Raw genomic sequence first — 14,419 nt, forward strand, 5'->3', positions numbered from 1 at the left:
TAAGGGAGTGTACATTAAAAAAAAAATTATAGGCCTGGAGCTACTTCTTCATTATCAAAAGCCACTTCAACGATACCCGAAGGTCCTGCCTTGCCCTCATAATCTGGCTCACCATCAACAGTGTTGGCCATCTCCTAAGTTATGCGCGAACTGGATATAGCACTGATATCGAGCTCGGGGTACGTGTTCCGAATCATCCACCGGCTCAGTTTAAAACACCTTCCGTACGAGTCCACCATCAAGTCATCAAAGCATGGCGACCTGATGCTGCAGATCCAGCCTCAGGTCCGCCATGTGCTTCACAACAACCCCCATGGCCTTGGCATCTCTCTGATACATCGCCTGCCTGGCCATAGCAGCGCGAGTAGCTGCCTCAACAGCACAAGCAGCTGCCTCAACAGCACAAGCAGCCGCCTCAGCAGCTCTGGAAGTCACCTCGGCAGCACGGAAAGCCTCTTCGGCAGCTCACGCTTGCCTCGAGTTCCTCTCCACGTGGGCCACCAAGGCATGGATAGAAGAGTTTACCTTCCAAAAGGAACAAGCAATTAAGAGAACGACAACAAGAGGGATAAAAGCAAAGAAGCCCGACAAGAAATCCGACTCACCACCATAGCATGAGTGGCAGCATGACAGGCGACCTGGTTCAAAGGAAGATCGGTCAATGCCATGACCTCCTCGGGGAAGGTGGCCTCCCTACTCTTCCGAAGAGCGTAGTTCAGCGACAACATGCTCCTGAATTCCCCTTGGGCTCCTGAGCCTGAGGGCCCAGCTCGCGTATAAGCAGACCCAAAGTAAGCGGGAGCACTAGAGTAGGCGGGAGCCCTAGTGTAAGTAGTCTCAGCATAAGGGGCCCCTGCCGCTTCTTGCATTGGAGGAGCCGCCTCGGGCTCCCTGGGCGGATCCTCTAACGGGTAGTCTGGTACCTGAGGCTCTGCATCTTGGGGCAGCTCGACACGAGTTCGCTTGGCGACTCGCTTCCTCCTCTTCATGCCTTGAAACTGGTGCCCACCACGAGTCCTTTCTCAGTCCATCACACCTGCAAAAAATAATTCGACATCAAAAAAAAAAAGAACAAAGCAAAACAAGAAACTTGAGCAAGGAACCTACCCAAACTCAGGCCGGCCGCAATGAGCTTGGCCTTCGTTAGATATTGATGGCATTTTAGCTCAAGCCGTGCCCACTGCCGGAGGCCCTTCACTGTCTCTTTGTCAAGCGTAACACCGGAGTCAGGGGCGGCCATCACCCACCCGGTTTGAAACGGCCACCCTAGTACACTTCGCACCCCGAAGTAGTCATGCTTCCACGCCAGGACCTTGTTGGGAAGTTCATGTAAGAGCTTAAAACCTGGGCAAGGAGACAGGTAATACGCCTGCCTATGCCCGGGAAGGGGACCCGCTTGCTTCTTAAGCATTAAAATAGAAGAGAATATCTCCAAGTCTAAAGGAAAGCCATGTTCGTGAAATAGGGAGATTGTCCCCACCAAGTTATGAATGGAGTTCAGGTGAAGCTAGCCGACATTAACGCCGAAGTGGTTCATGACCTCGACAAGAAGGGGGTGGAAAGGCAGTCATAGCCCTACAACGAGTTGCTCCTGGAATATCATGATCTCTTTAGGACTGTGTTCCCAAGGAAAGCTACCCGAAGGTATGAAGTAGGCGTACTCCCCAGGCAAGTTGTAATAGGTAATAAGGGACTGGAGCCCCTCAGGCATCATGGTCGAGGGATCAAACTTTTCTAACATCCGACCTCGACGAGAGGTGGATGTCAAACTGCCCGAGGCGGCTTGGCCTACAGGCTCAAACTCTTCCTCAAGTTCTACCTCAAGTTCGCTAAAGCCATCGGGGGATGCAACTCGATTCGTAGAACCTGCATCAGACCCACTTGAAGAACCGTCTGAGCTATTCGAGCTAGACATCGAGGAGAAAAGATGGATTCCAGGAAAGTACTCACCCAGAAAAAAGGCTTGAACAGACTACGGGAACTGGAACACGAGCAAAATACCTTGAAGGCGAACTAAAAGCCTGGATGCGAGCTCAAGAAGCAAAGCGTAGAAGTGACAAAGCGACCGGGGTCCCCCACTATTTATACCCACAGTGACCGAGAGCCAACAGTGCAGATCAAAGCCAATCCAACGGCCCGCAGTCGCGTTGACCACACGTCCCATGAGACCGAGACGCGATTGGCACATGTCTTTCTGAAACTGACAAAACACCGACGCACGTCTTTTTAAAACTGATGGAACGACAGCGCATGTCTTTCTGAAACTGACAGAACACCAGTGCACGTCTCTTTGCATTAAAAACAGCAGCGACACATTTTTTCAAATTCAAAAAGACCCGCTGTCACGTCTCCTGGTGGCGCGCTTTTTTTGAAATTTGAAATAAGCGCGCGCCGCCACGTCTGTCAGCATTTGTAGGCAGGTAGACGCGTTTCCCGTCTTTTGGGTGCTCGAGAAACCCAAAGAACCCTAACAACGTACCTCACGCTATCGGAATTCGAAGTACGAGACAAATCTACCTGCCACCTCACAAACTCCCCACGCCAGGGCAAGACCCTTAGCACGAGGAGTGGGGGGCAATTGATGAAGGAAGATTTGGCCCGACCTCGTAATTATGCAACACGTGGCAAAGGCAACAACTCGACACAACAGCACGCCCAAGGCACGAGCACCAAAGGGAGGAACCAACAGTTTGAACTCCCTACCAGTAGTCCGAACTCCCTACTAGGAGCCTGGACTCCCTACAAGGAGCCCGAACTCTCCCCTTGGCCCCGAGCCAAACACAAAGGGCAATAGCCCAAACTGGCCTGCCCCATGGCAGTTTGGGACACACTTCTATCCGAACTCAAGACTTCACCTCGCTCACCACTCCAGCACTTCGCCTCCATGACGCCGAGCTGAACAACCGTACCATGCCTGACACCGAGGAAGTTCGTATCTCGGGGCGGCGCACCTGACTGACTTGGGATCTGACGCTTGACAGCCGCACTTCAAACGACCACCTACCACTGCCACCTGCCACCGCCATCTCCAGTTACGGAGACGTTTCTGTCCCAGCAGAGGGGATGACACTCGAACTGGCAAAGCACAAAAGTAATGATACCCGACCTGACAGAAGCCTCGGGGTGAGTGTGTGAAGTGATTATAAATCCTTACCCCCCAAGAACAAGGTATGTGAACTTTGCGCCATCTGGTTTTATCTTGCCTTTGAGAGAATACTAACTTGAGCTTCAAAGCAATTTCACCGGGTTCCCCCAAGAGTTCCCTCATCTTCTCCATTTTAGGTTCCCTGTAGCTCTGTTTAGAGGCAAGGCCATCAACAGCTAGGACCGGTCGGATTGCGCAACATCAGTTACCTATAAGAAAAGTATCCACTCCAAAAGATAAAGAATCCATATTAAACTTTTAAGCTACAAATCAATCTTGATTTGAATATTTAAATGAAATTAGGAGTTCAAATCAGATATAATTACCAGATAAATATTGAATAACAAAATGATATAATTATCAAAAAAATAAAAAGAACAAATCAACACCCCTAACTTCTATTTCCAAATTAATTGACCAAATAAACACCCCTATCCAAACTTAACATATATGATGCATAAATTATAATTAGTAAAGCAAAATTGGTAATTAGTAATAACATTTTATGTTATAATTGATATATTTAATATTATTTAATTTTTAATGGTAAATGCAGCATATAAAATGTGAATGAAAAAAAAAAACAATAAATAGGCCATATGACATCTTTAACATAATTGATTTATCATATCTCAAATCCATTAACGCGTTGTAATTGGACTCATATTTTAATGAATGAAGGGGTTGTGGCTGTTTAAGGAGAGTTGGGATTTTTTACCCACCACAACTCTTCCCACACCTACCCACACAAATCACAGTCACACATGAAGAATATCTCATCCTCTTACAACACAGACAAATTTGTAAGCCAGACGCTTGTTATAATTCCGAAGGACCTGGGCTGGCTTACTGGCCTTACGAACACATCTTCTACCATACGTTTGGGATATTTTGTTTCCTTGCAAAGTCCATATTCTAGGCTTGTGGAAAGGTGCAACCGTATAGCGCACGAGAAGAAAAGGTTTGTACGCTTAGAATTTTCCTCTCATATTTATGGTTGCAGAAGTAGTCAAGTAGACCACTAGACCACGCCGGTTGGGGTCGGATCGATCGGGTCAATGCAATTTCAGATCATTTTAGATCGGATCAGATTTTTTGGCCGGATCGGCAAAAGCTAGGTCTTAACCCTAAATAGAATTAGGGTTGACCGATGGGTTCAACCATCCTCATTGGATGGGGTCGGGTTGTGAATTGGGTCGACTTTTTTTTTTTTTCCAGGTCTAAGTACCACGGACCCTCGGCTGAAGTACATTTTTGTAACAAACTACCGTTTTAAAAACAGCCAAATCAGTTCGTCAGCTTTGCCACGTGGCAGAAAACTAACCACAGCCACGTAGTAAATTTCAAACCTGGGTTCCACGAAAATTGTTTCCCTTCCCATTTCCCAAATCCCACTGTGCGTTTCTTCAAATAAACTCTCTTCCTCAAAAATCATTCATTACCCAAAGCCTCTCTCTCGCCCCCTCACTCCTCTGAAAGGAAAATTCTGACTTTTTAGCGTGTCCCCCCGTATTAAATACAGAGACTTGAAATTTTTGAACAGTTGACTGTTAAGGGGAGAAAGAAAAAAAAAAAAAAAAAAGAAAGAGTATTCATAAAAGTGGAAGAGTTCTTAAGGCGTTGTATTCTTGGCTATTCAATCAAAGTAATCAAAAGAAACTTTTCCTTTGCAGGAATTGGAGGAAGGATGGGTGGTTGCTTTGATGTTGTGTGGGCTCAGTCTCCACTCTTTTTCGAACAAAAGGTACTTCCTTTAAGAATAATTTGATTCCTTTCGGTTGCTCTGAAACGATTATATGATGGAAATGGATATTTCTTGAATTTAGGCTTTAAAAGTCGCATTATTTTGAGTTATTTTCAAGGAAATTATGACGTGGGTGCCGAATTTTTCACGGTTTGGGGGGAACTTGGTGTTTCTGGGTTGCTTCTTCGTTATCTTCTTTCTTTTTTTTTTTTTTCTTTTTTTTTTCCTTCCTTTTGAAAGCTACATTGGGTTCTCTGGTTGTGATGGGTGTGGTCTATAGTGGTTTGAAAGATTAGTTTCGATATTTTGCTTTCTTTCTGAACTGTAATTGCAGAAACGTTGTTGGGCTTCTCTTTTTCCCGTTTCGAAAGGTAATTTGAAGTCTTTAATTTTAAATTTAGGGTTTTACCTTCGAGCTTTTATTAGAAAGAAAACTTTAACAAATAGAGTCGTGGATTTTATTTCTTGGTAAAGTTTGTTCTTCTGTTTCTTTCTTTCTTCTTTTTTTTTTTTTTTTTCCTCTTTCTATTGCTTGTATTTTCATTTGAATTCGAATTGGTTTTTGATGAACCATGACTAATTTTCTTTATTTTGGACGGAAACTTCTTTAACTGGTTATATGTTTCCTTTTTTGTTCAATGAATTCTCTGGTAGGGGATGCTAGATTTTGCCAATCTTCTAGTACCGACCACCTAGTGAGCTTATATGCTCGGACTGTTGCAACCTGGTTTCAGACATTTCTTTAGTGGGCAACGGTGTTCTGATGACCTTAACGTGTGAATGAAACAGTATGAAACGGAAGACGGGGATCCAACGGCAAGGAACTTGTACTAAACCAAAGTTGGGGAAGATAATGAAGTGCCTTTGCTCCGGAGAGCAGTTAGGAGCAGATGAAATGGTTCTCTCATCTGAGTCCCCGGGAACAAAAGACTTTTTTGTGGTAGCAGGCGAGCCTTCTTCTAAAGTAGGTGGAGGAAAGAAGAAGCCAGATATTGGAAACATAGAAGAAGCTGAATCATCTCTCCGTGAAAGTGGTTTTCTGAACTATGAGGTTGGTTTATCTAATTTCTTTTTTTTAGGGCTATCGCTACTCTATAGCTTTACACAGGAGCCTACTTATCAGTTAACTAGTAAATTATGCAGAAAATTTCATCTTGGAGTATTTACACAGGAAAGCTGTTTTATCATGCAAAACTTTAGATGTTGTCTCCTTTTTCACATGGGACATTGCCCGTTGCTTGGTATTGCATCAATTTGTTCTACTTGACTTATCTCAGCCTTAACCACAATGATTTGGGATCGGTTACACAAATCTTGTCTCCCCATTCTGCTATGTCAAGAGGCAGGTTTCTTGAGTGAATTCACTTTTCCAATAATCCCTGGACATGGATGATTTTATATGGTTGGTTGCTTTCCTGCAGCAACATTGTTCAAACATAGAAAAATCCAAAAGTTTATATTCATTTTATTTTTATTAAATGTTATGTGATTGCTTTTCTTGCATCATTAAATCAACAACTGGTTTGCTTAAACCTCCTAGTTATCTTCATAAATCTGGTTGTAAATCTCATAGGCTTTTACAACATTGCAGGAAGCAAGAGCATTGCTAGGAAGACTAGAATATCAAAGAGGAAATGTTGAAGCTGCACTTCATGTATTTGAAGGAATAGACATTGCTTCTGTGACACCAAAGATAAAACTCTCCATACTTTCCGTTACTCAAAGAGGAGAGCACCGAAAGCGTCGTTCCCACAGCGATGTTGCCCCACCGATGTCTATGCATGCTGTCAGTTTGCTCTTTGAAGCAATCTATCTCAAAGCAAGATCACTGCAGGATCTTGGAAGGTTTCAAGGTAATCTTGTTGATAAAGCTGAAACCTGCCTTCAATAAGCCAATTGGTTGTTTGTCTTTATTTTCTGTTTCTTATGCACTTTCATTTTATTTGTATATTTTTTTCCAGTTATGGGTCCCTTGATCTGAATAAGGAAAAATTTTGTGATTTCTGTTTATTCCATAGAGGGATCTAATGCACCTTTCTATCTATTTTGCCTTTTGTTTTCTTTTTAATTATATTATTTTGTAGGGCAGTCATCAACCTGAGCATCTCAAGTCTTGAGTATATAAGCACCCATATCTTTGAAACCAGCTGGCTATCTTTTTAGTGCATTTCTCTCTTTCATGAATTAACAAACCTTCAATTGTACTGTAAGGCCATTGAACTTTTATTTATAGACAGTGGATGTTTAAGCTATTTAGAAGATTTGCATGTATTCGTTTATGTTGATTAGAAGAAAGCTTAGGGAGACTTATTTTAACTTATAACTTTCTCAAAGAAAGCCTTCCAAGTTATACAAAAAAGCGTTGTTTAAATAATCATTTCATTGCTAATTTTTTTCTAATCGGTTTTTGCAGAAGCTGCTCAATCATGCAAAGTTATTCTGGACACTGTTGAATCTGCCTTACCAGAAGGCTTGCCCGAAAACTTTGGTACTGATTTTAAATTGCAGGAGACTCTAAACAAGACTGTCGAGTTGCTTCCAGAGTTATGGAAACTTGCTGGCTTCTCCCATGAAGCAATCTTATCATATAGGCGTGCCCTCCTTCATCATTGGAACCTTGATCCAGACACCATAGCAAAAATAGAGAAAGAATTTGCCATTTTTCTTCTCTATGGTGGTTGTGATGCAAGCCCCCCAAACCTCCGTTCCCAAATGGAAGGCTCCTTTGTACCAAAGAACAATATAGAAGAGGCTATTCTTTTGTTACTCATTCTGCTAAAAAAATTTGCTCTCAGAAGGATTGAGTGGGACCCATCAATTATAGACCACCTATCATTTGCTCTCTCTGTGTCAGGGGAACTAAGAACCTTGGCCAATCAGGTTGAAGAATTGCTTCCTGAGATTTTGGATAAGAAAGAAAGATATTACACCCTAGCGTTGTGTTACTATGCAGAAGGTGAAAATGTGGTTGCTCTGAATCTACTAAGGAAATTGTTGAGTGGCAGAGAGAATCCCAATTGCATTGGAGCTTTATTACTGGCTTCAAAGATTAGTGGAGAAGATCTAAACCTGCCTGAAGAAGGGGAAGCTTTTGCTCGTAAAGCAATTGCTCTCTTGCATGGAGGATGCAATCAAATGATAAGTGTCACCAATTACTTGTTAGGTATCTCGCTGTCAGCTCAGGCCAGATTAGTTAGATCTGATTCTGAAAGGAGCATGAGACAAATTGATGCACTCAGAGCCCTAGAAACTGCTGAGAAAAAAATGAGAGAAAGAGAACCTAAAGTTATATTCTATCTCAGCCTAGAAAATGCTGAGCAGAGAAAGTTGGACGCTGCACTTTATTATGCAAAGCAATTGCTGAAACTAGAAGCCGGATCTAACATTAAAGGGTGGATCCTCTTGGCTCGAATATTGTCTGCTCAAAAACGGTTTGTGGATGCTGAGACTATCATTAATGCTGCTTTGGATCAGACTGGAAGGTGGGATCAGGGAGAGTTATTACGAACAAAGGCAAAACTCCAAATTGTGCAGGGTCAGTTAAAAAATGCAATTAAAACATATACACATCTTCTTGCTGTTCTTGAAGTTCAGAGGAGAAACTTCAGTGTGTCCAAGAAGATTTTGAAGGTGTGTTACATATATACTGAATGTTTAAAATGGATTATGACTACAAATTTTCTTTCTTTTGGTAAACAGCTTGGAAACTCAATACAATATATTTCTTTTTCTTCTGTGGAAATATGAAGGATAACTTTATATGTATTTTTCTACCAAAGCTTAGTTGATTTAAAATGGTATTTTGTCAACTTCTTTGTTACAGGGAAGTGTAGATCACAATAGAGCTTTGGAAATGGAAACATGGCATGATCTGGCTTATATCTACGCAAGTTTGTCACAGTGGCAGGATGCTGAAGTTTGCCTTACCAAATCCAAACAAATCAATCCTCATTCTGCCTCTAGATGGCACGCCACAGGTTTGTTTACTTTATCTATTTATTTAGTTATTTATTCTTGCCTTGGGCTTTCTCCTTTGAGGCTCTTATGTTAATTTGAGTTATCTTTTACATGTATTTCTACAAGTTCAGATATAAAAACTTGAAGCACTGCAAAAATGGAGGAAAAACTGTTGCAATTTTTTGAATTTTCTTTTAGTGTTTGTTTCCTTCGCAGAGTAAGCTTTGGAAGACATGATGTTATGCTAAGTCAAAAATCAGTATTCTTTACAAACATGTGGAAGCAAGATAGTGATATATGTCCATTCCATTTGTTATGGTAGCTACATTGAATGTACTTAATTGGTTCCTAAAAATTGTGTGAGGGGGAAATCAGAGTCATATTTTATGGTTGCAAACAAAGCATTAAGCACAAATGAATTTTGATATCTGAGTGACCACAATCACAACTTTGGCTGAATAGTCAATCTGTAAATATTTTCTTCTCATCTAGATATTCTATAAAATGAACAAACACTCAATAAGATACAAAGAGCATCATGAGCAAAAATAGTAACAATTAAATGAAATGCTTCTTTTTTAACCATATTTTATAAACTCTGACACCTGTGAACTTTGAAATTGGAATTGAATAACTAGTTCCAACTTATGGGAAGTCAGCATTGCTAATATGGTGAGGTGATGACTAATTGTTATGGTCCCTCTAGGCGATGTGGTAATTAGTTGGTCTCAAAAAAGATATGTTCTAAATTTAAGATATTGATGTAATGTCATGAATAAGTTAATATGTATTGCAAATATGCAGTAAAATAATGAAGTAGAAAATTTAGTTTACAATCTTCTTGTTGTAAGCAAAAGGCTGGATATGCTAAGGAGCTGCAGTCTTTGTTTTCAAAGATTAAGTGCAACTTTGACTATTTGAGTTGGTCCTCTTATTGTGATAACTCCATATCAACACACCACTGTTTGGAAGAAGACCTAAAAGAACTTCACCATTGTTCTTTTGTGTATGCCTTGGAAGCTGAACGACCATTCCCTCTGGGTCAACAGATTAACAATTCAACAGTCCAGGTCAATTGGTCAACCCAGGATGTCATTAACAACAAAAAAACTCAAGAAATAATACAAAAAACCTGTAACCCATTAAACTGCTCAGATGGGTCAATGGTTCAACATCTTGGTTGATAGGCCATTGACTAAATTAACAGTTTTTTTGTAATATGATGGACTAACAAGGTAGATGTGGTCATTATAGAATTTTTTAGGCTAAATATGCTCCGATGGAGGTGGTTATTAACAATGTGGAATGGACTCTGAAAAGATGGGATGGCGATTCAAGGATTTTTGCAGGAACTCCAGCTAGTCATTTTACTGACCATTGGACATTTCTTCTACTTTGATTCTTGTATGGGAGCTGAATGTAATTTGGATATGTACTGTGCATATATACAGGCAGACATTCTGTATATGTTTGAGGATTTCTTGCCCTCCTCTATAGTTTATACTTAATACAATCATTTTTACCATTTATCAAAAAAAAATGATGGATTAGAAGTTGAATAGAACCAGAATGACTGAGTCACCAGGTCACTGGTCTGACCAGTCAGGTAAACAGTGGCTTGTAAACACTGATATGACATTATTTTTAGATAATTAGATATAAAAACAAAGAAATAAGTCTTTAAAAAAACTTTGTAGTTCACTAGGTCAACCAGGCCAATTAGACAGCTAATTGTTAGTCAACCTAGTTTAATGCTACTCATCCCAGGCAACAACATGGTGGGTATCAACAAACTACTTGGTATGGCCCTTAACTGACTCAACTGATTAGTTGACACTTTGATAACACTGAGAAACTAAAAATGGCAAAGGGTCAAAGAGAAAAAATGTTTTTCTCTCAATATTTTGAGTACTAAAAGAGTAAAGAACTGAAGTAATTAGATGTAATGATCAGGTGAGGTAATAATACTACCATATAAGAATGTCATCCGCCACACCTCTCTTACCTAAAAAGAAGTGAAGTGAAAAAATAGAAAATGAAAAGCAGGAAAAACCACTAAAATACACTACATTAACAAACCAAACATGTGAGGTATTTGGATTAGCACATAAACTATTCTATCTTGAATATCCTTCTTGAAAACCATAATGAAGGTTCATGATTAGGAATTCCCAAGCACTGGATCAAACAGTATGCTGACCTTATTAGGTTTGTTGTATTGCTTTATGGTTAACAATATCCACCATCCTCTTCAAACCTTTTTCAACTTGTGGGTTTTCATTCTCGGTTTAACTGAAACCAGTACTATTGCAAGGTTTTCCCATTCCACAAAAGTTGTACTTCTCTATCTAAGACAGAATTTCTGAAAAAAAATAATAATTTAAGGTGATAATTACTGATGTTTTGTTTGTCTCCTTTAGTTACATTTATTTTCCAATATTACCCTACAATTGGTCTTAATGTGGGGAAAACCCCTCAAAATATGAAAAAAGGTAAAGAATAAAAATCTATGGAGTGGGGTAATGTAGGAAGGTAATAAAATTCAATAACTTGATTTTTATAATTGACAAAAATCATGGGACAGAGAAAAGGCCCAAAGAGGTCAGGTCATGTTGGGCTAGGAAGTAATAATACCAAGGGAGCAGGACTGCCTGCCAAGTCACTGAGTAAAGACACTTAAATTTCCAAGGAGTCTTCCATGTCGCTATTCATGATTTCTTGATTCTGTCTGTGAAACCTGCTTTGACTCAAGGTATAAAGTTCAAATTTACCAGTATCATGTTGTAATTTTTCCAAATTAAGAGCTTATGTCTAAGCCTCCAAGGATGATGGATTGAGTAGGGATGTTTCCCACCAGCTTGTGGCTTGCTTCTTGCTAACTAATCAATCACTTTCTATTTTGTAGAAAAGAATTTAGTGGGCCTATGGGATGGGACTAGTCGTAGCTAGTGTTTTATTTTCTTTATTCTTTAGTTGATTGTGGGTTATTCTTTAGGCCCTATTCATTTTCAGGTAAATCACTTACCTAATTAACTGTTTCCCAGGTAATGCTTACCCAGATAAGTGCATTTACCTGTGCTCTTTTCTGCCTAGGTAAGTTTTTCCTGTTTCCATTTTTATCCTTGTACCTTTTTGTTTTTAGTGCCTGTTCAATAGGCATTTTTGTGTCATTAAATTTTAGCATCTTTCCTCCAAGTAGGAAAGCAACTTACCCACCTACAAGAAGGGTAAGACTTTCCTAGGTAAGTTGTAAAAAATTTACCCAAGAAAAAAATTTATTTAACATGGGTCCCACGTTTACTGATAAAAGAACCTGGGTCTCACATCTTCTTCACTCTCTTCTTTCTTTGCTGTAACAACTCTTTTTCAACCAAACTGCATAAAATTGCTTAATCTCAAAGTTTTTCTGATCACTAACTATTTTCATGCCTAATATTCTTGTCCTCTGTTTCAGGAAAATGTTATCTTTGATTTGATTTAGTGCAGTTCATATTTTTTCACCTAGACATTACAATGGCTAGAAATAAATGATAACAAACTGAACTTTTGGCCAAGACATTGAGATAAAGGGATTCTTTGTTCTGAACTTGTAGGCGCACTCTATGAAGCGAAAAGTCTTTACAGAGAAGCTCTGAAAGCATTTGCAAGCGCATTAGACATTGAACCTAACCATGTCCCAAGTTTGGTCTCTACAGCTGTTGTACTCAGAAAACTTGGTGAGCCATCATTGCCAGTTGTCAGAAGCTTTCTAACAGATGCACTGCGGCTAGACAAGACAAACCATTTTGCTTGGTACAACCTTGGACTTATTTACAAAGCTGAAGGTGGTGCATCAACATCTGAAGCTGTTGAATGTTTTGAGGCTGCAGTTCTTCTTGAAGAATCTGCACCAGTTGAACCCTTCAGATGATTAGTCTAGAATGGACACATGCTCTCTGTAAGCATCCATGTACATCTCCATGTAATCCTCTTATTTATATCAATGTATTTCCATACAATTCATGCATTGTAATCTGAAAAAGAAGCAATAAAATAGAGTTTTTTCCCTTTATTTTGTTCTGTTCTAAACCTTTTGACTCTTCACTCTTCAAGCTCTGGCACAATTGTAGGTTTTATTAATATAAGAGATAACTGGTTGAAACCATTAACATTCAGAGCACATATATGTTAGAGCGAGGGATATAACCTATTTGGATTGGTAAGGAAATTGGTACATGATACTGATCAAGAAGCTATATTCAGTGGTTTCCTGAAGGTAGCATAAAGTGCCTTAGCATTGTTGTCTTACTCAATGCTCAAAAATTTTGTTTGCTCACCAAAGTAGAGCTGCTCTTATGCGAGTTAGTTTGGGTTATGTAAAGGTCCCCATGCATTTCAGGTTTTTAATTCTGGATGGGTGCAAGAAATTTTGGTTTTTTTATGGATTATTTTCACAGTAATTGTTGTCAGGCATTATTGACTTTCATGTGAAGTTACAAACAATGAAGTACACCGCTCAGAAAAAAAGGGTCTGGTCTTATACAAAGCTAATGACATTTTTCTCTAAATTTCTCTACAAATGTGGTTTAAGGTACAAATCTTAGGAAGTTGTGACATATTTACTATTTTTATGATTCTCCTTACATCTATACAGATCCTAAATCATATTGAGGTGAATGGTGAATCATGAAAACTGGTTCATTGATATTGTAATGCTCACATTGTTTATCTTCAAAATAACAAGGGACAGTTTCTGGTGCATGAATCATGATTAGAAATTAAGGTGCTATTTTCTAGGTTGGATTTAATAATTGGGAAAAAAGAATAAATGTAGGGGGATTTTCCTACTGCTTTGGAAGTTCCTGAAGAATCCATGCAATGAAAAACATTGTGGTCTCTGGCATTAATTGGCACAGAATAGGATATGTGCTCATTCATGGCACTTGTTCTTGACATGCAACTGCAAATTAATGGCTTGAACACTATATTTGGATAGATGCCTTATTTCCTCGTGATTCTTATTTTGTTTTCTTTTAATGTATCATAGTAATATCTAGGTTGGAGAAACTATGGCTTCTTTGCTACTGAACTCTTGTACTTTAGTCAGGTAATGGATCAAGAAATGCTATTCAGAATTTCTTGTTCTGTAAGTATCTTTCTGCATTCTGATAGATAACTGAAATCAAATTTATACTTTAAGACTTTATTATGGACTTCTGTTGCTAAACAGATAAAGCATGGTGGATTCTCATCAGAAACCTTTAAAAGAAGATATTAATGGCAATATGCTATTGATCCTGATGTTAACAGGGGATCTGCTTTCCAACTGATTGCCTATCAGTTTCACTTTATGAGTTGTGGAATAGGAATTGGTTTAGGGGATCTTTTAATCAGAGCCAGCAAAGGCTCTATATCTTTCTTCGATATTTAAGATAATAGAATAGGACAGAATATCCATCCTTGTAATGGTTGGGGAGAAATTCTGCAAAAGAAGAGGGCCCAACATATGGCTTCAATAAGTTGGACCTCATTATGTCTCTGGTATTTTATTTGAATCCTAGTGTTATATCATTATCTTATTTGCAGCATGTGCT

At 39.5% G+C, this 14,419-nt stretch overlaps 1 protein-coding gene across 5 annotated transcripts; it reads left to right on the plus strand.

Moving 5' to 3' along the window:
• The first annotated feature begins 4,448 nt into the window (after positions 1–4,448).
• Positions 4,449–12,897, plus strand: LOC148878766 (protein NPGR2-like). 5 transcript variants are annotated; one of them, XM_088959879.1, is made up of 6 exons: positions 4,449–4,889; positions 5,679–5,940; positions 6,481–6,742; positions 7,303–8,519; positions 8,713–8,866; positions 12,440–12,897. In XM_088959879.1, exons 1-6 carry the CDS (start codon positions 4,849–4,851, stop codon positions 12,754–12,756), a joined length of 2,253 nt encoding a protein of 750 aa, XP_088816005.1. In that variant the 5' UTR covers positions 4,449–4,848; the 3' UTR covers positions 12,757–12,897. The 5 variants fall into 5 exon arrangements, with proteins under 5 accessions (XP_088816005.1, XP_088816036.1, XP_088816012.1 ...); XM_088959910.1 differs by lacking the exon at positions 12,440–12,897 and adding an exon at positions 11,891–11,958 and having other exon boundaries at positions 4,525–4,889; XM_088959886.1 differs by having other exon boundaries at positions 4,564–4,889; positions 5,544–5,940.
• Positions 12,898–14,419: the final 1,522 nt, after the last annotated feature.

The sequence above is a fragment of the Nelumbo lutea genome, chromosome 1 (assembly GCF_056320005.1).
Source record: "Nelumbo lutea isolate HS-2025 chromosome 1, American lotus-T2T, whole genome shotgun sequence".
In the NCBI taxonomy this organism is placed as follows: Eukaryota; Viridiplantae; Streptophyta; class Magnoliopsida; order Proteales; family Nelumbonaceae; genus Nelumbo; species Nelumbo lutea.